Source organism: Pollachius pollachius (assembly GCF_949987615.1).
Source record: "Pollachius pollachius genome assembly, chromosome: 13".
Taxonomy (NCBI): Eukaryota; Metazoa; Chordata; class Actinopteri; order Gadiformes; family Gadidae; genus Pollachius; species Pollachius pollachius.
In genome coordinates, this window is record NC_136946.1 from 4,179,205 (window position 1) to 4,183,646 (window position 4,442).

The following is a 4,442-nucleotide window of genomic DNA, read 5'->3' on the forward strand; positions in this document are numbered from 1 at the left end:
GGAGGAGAAAGGGATTGTACTCCCGGAGCTCCCCCCGCCGTCGAAGCCGTCCGGCCACCGCCGAAGCTTCGGCAGGAGTCGGGCTGCTCCGGCGGGTGTACTCCGGGAGCTGAGCTGCCGCCGAAGCTCGTCGGTCCGGCGGGGGGAGCCCGGCGACAGTACGGCAGCTCCGGCACAGGGAACTCGGCGGCAATCCGGCAGCTCAGCTCCCGGAGTACAATCCCTTTCTCCTCCATGTCTCGGTTCATGGACTTCAGAGAGTCAAGGCCAAAGTTCCTTTCCCCCAATTCTTCTCAACCATGGCCGAGATGACCCCCACTGCGAGTCTTTACTTGTTGTGGAAGTACCAGAGTCGTCAGACGCAGTCTTTAGAGCTCCAGGAGTCCGCAAACGGCAACAATCACTTCTCCTCCATGCTGTGGTTCAGTCTGACAGCTCATTAATCAATGGGCAGCAGCTCATTTGCATTATAGCTACAGACACCAGAAACAGCGCATTCTGAAGGGACTGAAACAGAGGGGAATAGTGGTATGCAAGATTTTCTACCCTAAAAGCAATTTCCAGCAAACAGCCTCAAAAACATGTTTTCTGGAACTCAAATACTATGTTCACTTGTTGGAAAAACACCATAATATGTCTCCTTTAAGACGCATCATTCCTCCCTCTTTCTTGGTAAATCTGACAAGATGGATACATGGAGGGTGATGAGTTAAGTCAACTGTATCTGCAGAGATAGACTTGATCCCAGGCCACGTTATCGTCGATGAAGCACGATGTCGTCTGAGGTGGGAGCTGTGTGTGTGTGTTACTTTGTGAAGGCGGGGAGTGACGGCCAGTGCATAGGGAACTGCCCCTTCTCCCAGAGGCTCTTCATGGTGCTGTGGCTCAAAGGAGTGACCTTCGACGTCACCACCGTGGACATGACCAGGTCCGACGCAACCCAAGCCTCTCCACTTCCTCCGCCTTCTCCACCTCCACCCTGCTCTTCCTCCACCTTCTTTCTCCTACTCCTTCTCCCGGTCAACCCCTTCCTTCCACCTCCTTATTCCTCTCCTCATCCTTCTCCTCCTTGCTCTAACCCTTTCCCCCTCCCTGTAATCCTCCCTTTCCCTCCTCCTCCTCCTCCACCCTGCTCCTCACTCCTTCCTCCTCCTCCATCCTCCATCTCTTTCGAATAACTCAGAATGACTAGCAAGATGGAAAATTTGGAGACTTCCTTGTCCAGATTAAGCTCTTGATTGGATGGTGAAGCCCTCATTGTTTATTCATTCGGTTTTACTACCTTGTAGTTTTAAGTGTGGGAGGGTGGGTTGTTCCTCATGCCAATAAACCTGATTACCTTCATTTTTATATCCGTTCTTTCATCTGTTCTTTACCTCCTCGTTGGGGGACAATAAAAGCAGTAGAGACGAGCTGTTGAGCACCAGACCATTGATCCTCTGAGTCCTGTTCGTGTCTGCGTCGTCTTCTGATCCGCTGGGAATATGGCCGCTGTTTGGACCAGACTTCTTCTCCTGGGAGTGTTTGTTGCTGTCGGTGAGCAAAGATTTAGGTTTTTGACTCAAAACCCTTGTCTGTACAAACAATCTTGGGGATTTAATATTCCATATTTCTTTGTATAATATTAATATTCATATTAATATATTTTTAAATCTACATAGTCATATTGGATCTTAATTCAGTGCCAAATCTCTCAAGAGAAAAACGTATGTTCCAATTATTGAGACGAAGTTTGCCATTATATTGTATATGGGATATTATCTTTCTCTGGAAAGAAAGTCTAATATTTGGGAGAACAGGAATCGAAACACGAAAACGCATAGAGCCGTTTTTATCTTAGCCACTCTGGGACTTGGTTTCAAAAAAGTGTGTTTTTGGCAACCGAAAACGCTGGATCGGTCGGCCGAAACGCAAAAGAGTATGTGTTTTCACAAAAAACACTTTCTGTATGGACGGGGCCTAATTATGAGCCACTTAACATTTCTCTTTTTTTTATTTTATAAAATATAGATATTTAATATTCAGATATTTTTTTAATTTACATAATTATATTGTATCTAGATTAAGTGCAAATTCTCCCAAGGTAAAATATATGTTTCTGTTATTGAGATGTTATTGAGATCTTTCTTTCATATTTGGGAGTACAGGTAAACTACCGGCAGGCCTACTACTTTGTCAGGTTACTGTTGTAGAATTTAAAGAAAGAGTTTCTATACTTAACCCCCCTGTTAACCTTCTTTTGAGGCGGTCTCTCCTAACCGAACTAATTACGCGCCACTTAACATTTTCCCCATCGTCCTCCTGTAGCTTTTTGGTTCTCCGTTCACGAAGCAATCAGTAGGAATGCGACCATGCGATTGCCTGGTGACAGCCTTTCCCCTAATCTCTTTTTCTCTCCGTTCCACAGCACACGGGCTGACGTGCAGCCACTGTCCGATCGCGATCTTGGGGCGATGTCTGTTTCCCAGGTATGATGTCCAATGCGACACCTTGACCAGCAGCTGCTATACCGAGACTAAGGGTAAGCGGCCCGCACACATGCTACACACAAATCTGACTGAAATGGAAAGAGTGCTGTGTTTGTGGTGCTGAAGGATACATACATACATGTATGTGCAGATATATACATTTATGTAGATCTACATAGATATACATACATGTATGTTTGCGGAGTTGGAAAGTAACTAATTACATTTACTCAAGTAAATGTATTGAGTGAATTGTGTTCGTATTTTGTATTTTTTTAGTAGTTCTTAAAAATTTGACTTAAATAAGTTTTGGTTGAACTATTGTTCTTAGCTACATATTAAACCACACAAGTTACTGAGTAAAAAATTGCAGGCAAGTATGTCGAGAACGGCAAGCCCAAGGAGAGAGAACATAAACTAAATTAAGTTACCCAGTTAACTGACCAGACGTGGAGGTGAGGTAGGCCAACGTGTCCGTTTCCCAGCATGCACTAGGGCAGTCCATGAGTTGTTGTTGTTGTGTTTTAAACTGATGTTTCAGCCTCTTTTACGTTTGGACTCTCAACAGCTTTCAATGCCACTGGTTTAATCCAACTTCAAAGCCGGGGGTGTGTGCTCTCGACCTCCTGTGGCCGGACAGAGGCCGGCACATTCCTGGGAATCGGTTACACCGGCTCCATCGCCTGCTACTGGACGGACCTGAGCAACGGAGGGACACCGGACATGAGCAACGGAGGGATGTCTGTGCAGCTGTCGCTCACTGCCGCTTGCGTTGCCATGCTGGCGTCGCTGTGGGCTCGTTAGACTACGCATGGCGCTACGATACGTTCTCAGCGGACGCTTTATGAATAAATCAAAGATTGAGAAAGAGACCATAATATATGTATTGCGATTTAAATGTGTTGATTTAAGTGTGCGGCTTGTCAGAATATGGGTTTTATAAGGTTTACTATTTTTCTAACTGATTTAAATAATATTAAAGAATGAAAGGATCAGAAAGTACCTGTGTCAAATCATTTGAACAACCCACCCTCCCACACAATCTGGACAAGGAAGTCTCCAAATATTTAATGGGCACCACCAGACAAAGGACGCAGGGTATGTTAAAAGACCGGTTTATTGTAAAGGTTTGATTTACAATAAACCGCACACTAATTGCACAATGTACAATCAGTGTGCACAGGCACTCTAAGGGGACGATAACAGCAACCCCTTACTTAGAGTGTCTCAGCAAATTTGAATCCTGGCAGAGACTCGAGCTTCATGGAGATCGGGGGCCAGAATTCCTCGGTGGGCTCTCACACAAGTTTACCTTAAGAATTATGCTCTGGCAATTAGCCAAGGGAATTAAAAATTAAAGTTGAGACTTCCTCGTCCAGATTAAGTTCTCGATTGGATGGTGATGCGCTTATTGTTCATTCATTCAGTTACACTCCCTTGCAGTTTTCACTGTGGTGAGGGTGGAATGCTCCTCATGCCAAATAACCTGATTCCCTTCATTCTTATATCTATATTATATTTATTGTCCCGCATTCGATGCGGGACAATAAAAGCAGTAGAGGCGAGCTGTTGAGCACCAGACCATTGATCCTTTGAGTCCTGTTCGTGTCTGCACCGTCGTCTTCTGATCCGCTGGGAAAATGGCCGCTGTTTGGACCAGACTTCTTCTCCTGAGAGTGTTTGTTGCCGTCGGTGAGCAAAGATTTAGGTTTTTGACTCAAAACCCTTGTCTGTACAAACAGTCTTGGGAGTTTAATATTCTGTATTTTTTTATATATATAATATGTGTAGCCGAGCTAAATTTAATTTGATTTTTTTAATTATTTTTTTTATCATTGTTCATACCTTTTTTTTTATTGTGAACTCCACCAAATATTGGTTCCTAAGTAAGTTGGTTTCGTTGTTTCCTATGGCATGCCTTTTGTTTCCCTGGGGAGTGGTTTGGCGTTGCACCTGTGTGTCTAACGTCAGTGA

General features: G+C 44.6%; 1 protein-coding gene across 2 annotated transcripts; it reads left to right on the top strand.

The window, feature by feature from the left end:
• Window positions 1-342: 342 nt before the first annotated feature.
• LOC307084763 (sperm acrosome membrane-associated protein 4-like) lies at window positions 343-3,451 on the top strand. 2 transcript variants are annotated; one of them, XM_079749259.1, is made up of 5 exons: window positions 343-528; window positions 819-928; window positions 1,401-1,536; window positions 2,408-2,521; window positions 3,037-3,451. In XM_079749259.1, exons 3-5 carry the CDS (start codon window positions 1,485-1,487, stop codon window positions 3,270-3,272), a joined length of 402 nt encoding a protein of 133 aa, XP_079605385.1. In that variant the 5' UTR covers window positions 343-528; window positions 819-928; window positions 1,401-1,484; the 3' UTR covers window positions 3,273-3,451. The 2 variants fall into 2 exon arrangements, with proteins under 2 accessions (XP_079605385.1, XP_079605386.1); XM_079749260.1 differs by having other exon boundaries at window positions 1,404-1,536.
• The last annotated feature ends 991 nt before the right edge of the window (window positions 3,452-4,442 follow it).

What these genes read in the sequence shown, in the direction of transcription:
- LOC307084763 (XM_079749259.1), top strand. Translation starts at nt 1,485, where the DNA reads ATGGCCGCTGTTTGGACCAGACTTCTTCTCCTGGGAGTGTTTGTTGCT. An exon ending in GGGAGTGTTTGTTGCTGTCG is followed by an intron (nt 1,537 to 2,407) that starts GTGAGCAAAGAT and finishes TCCGTTCCACAG; the next exon opens with CACACGGGCTGACGTGCAGC. An exon ending in CTGCTATACCGAGACTAAGG is followed by an intron (nt 2,522 to 3,036) that starts GTAAGCGGCCCG and finishes GACTCTCAACAG; the next exon opens with CTTTCAATGCCACTGGTTTA.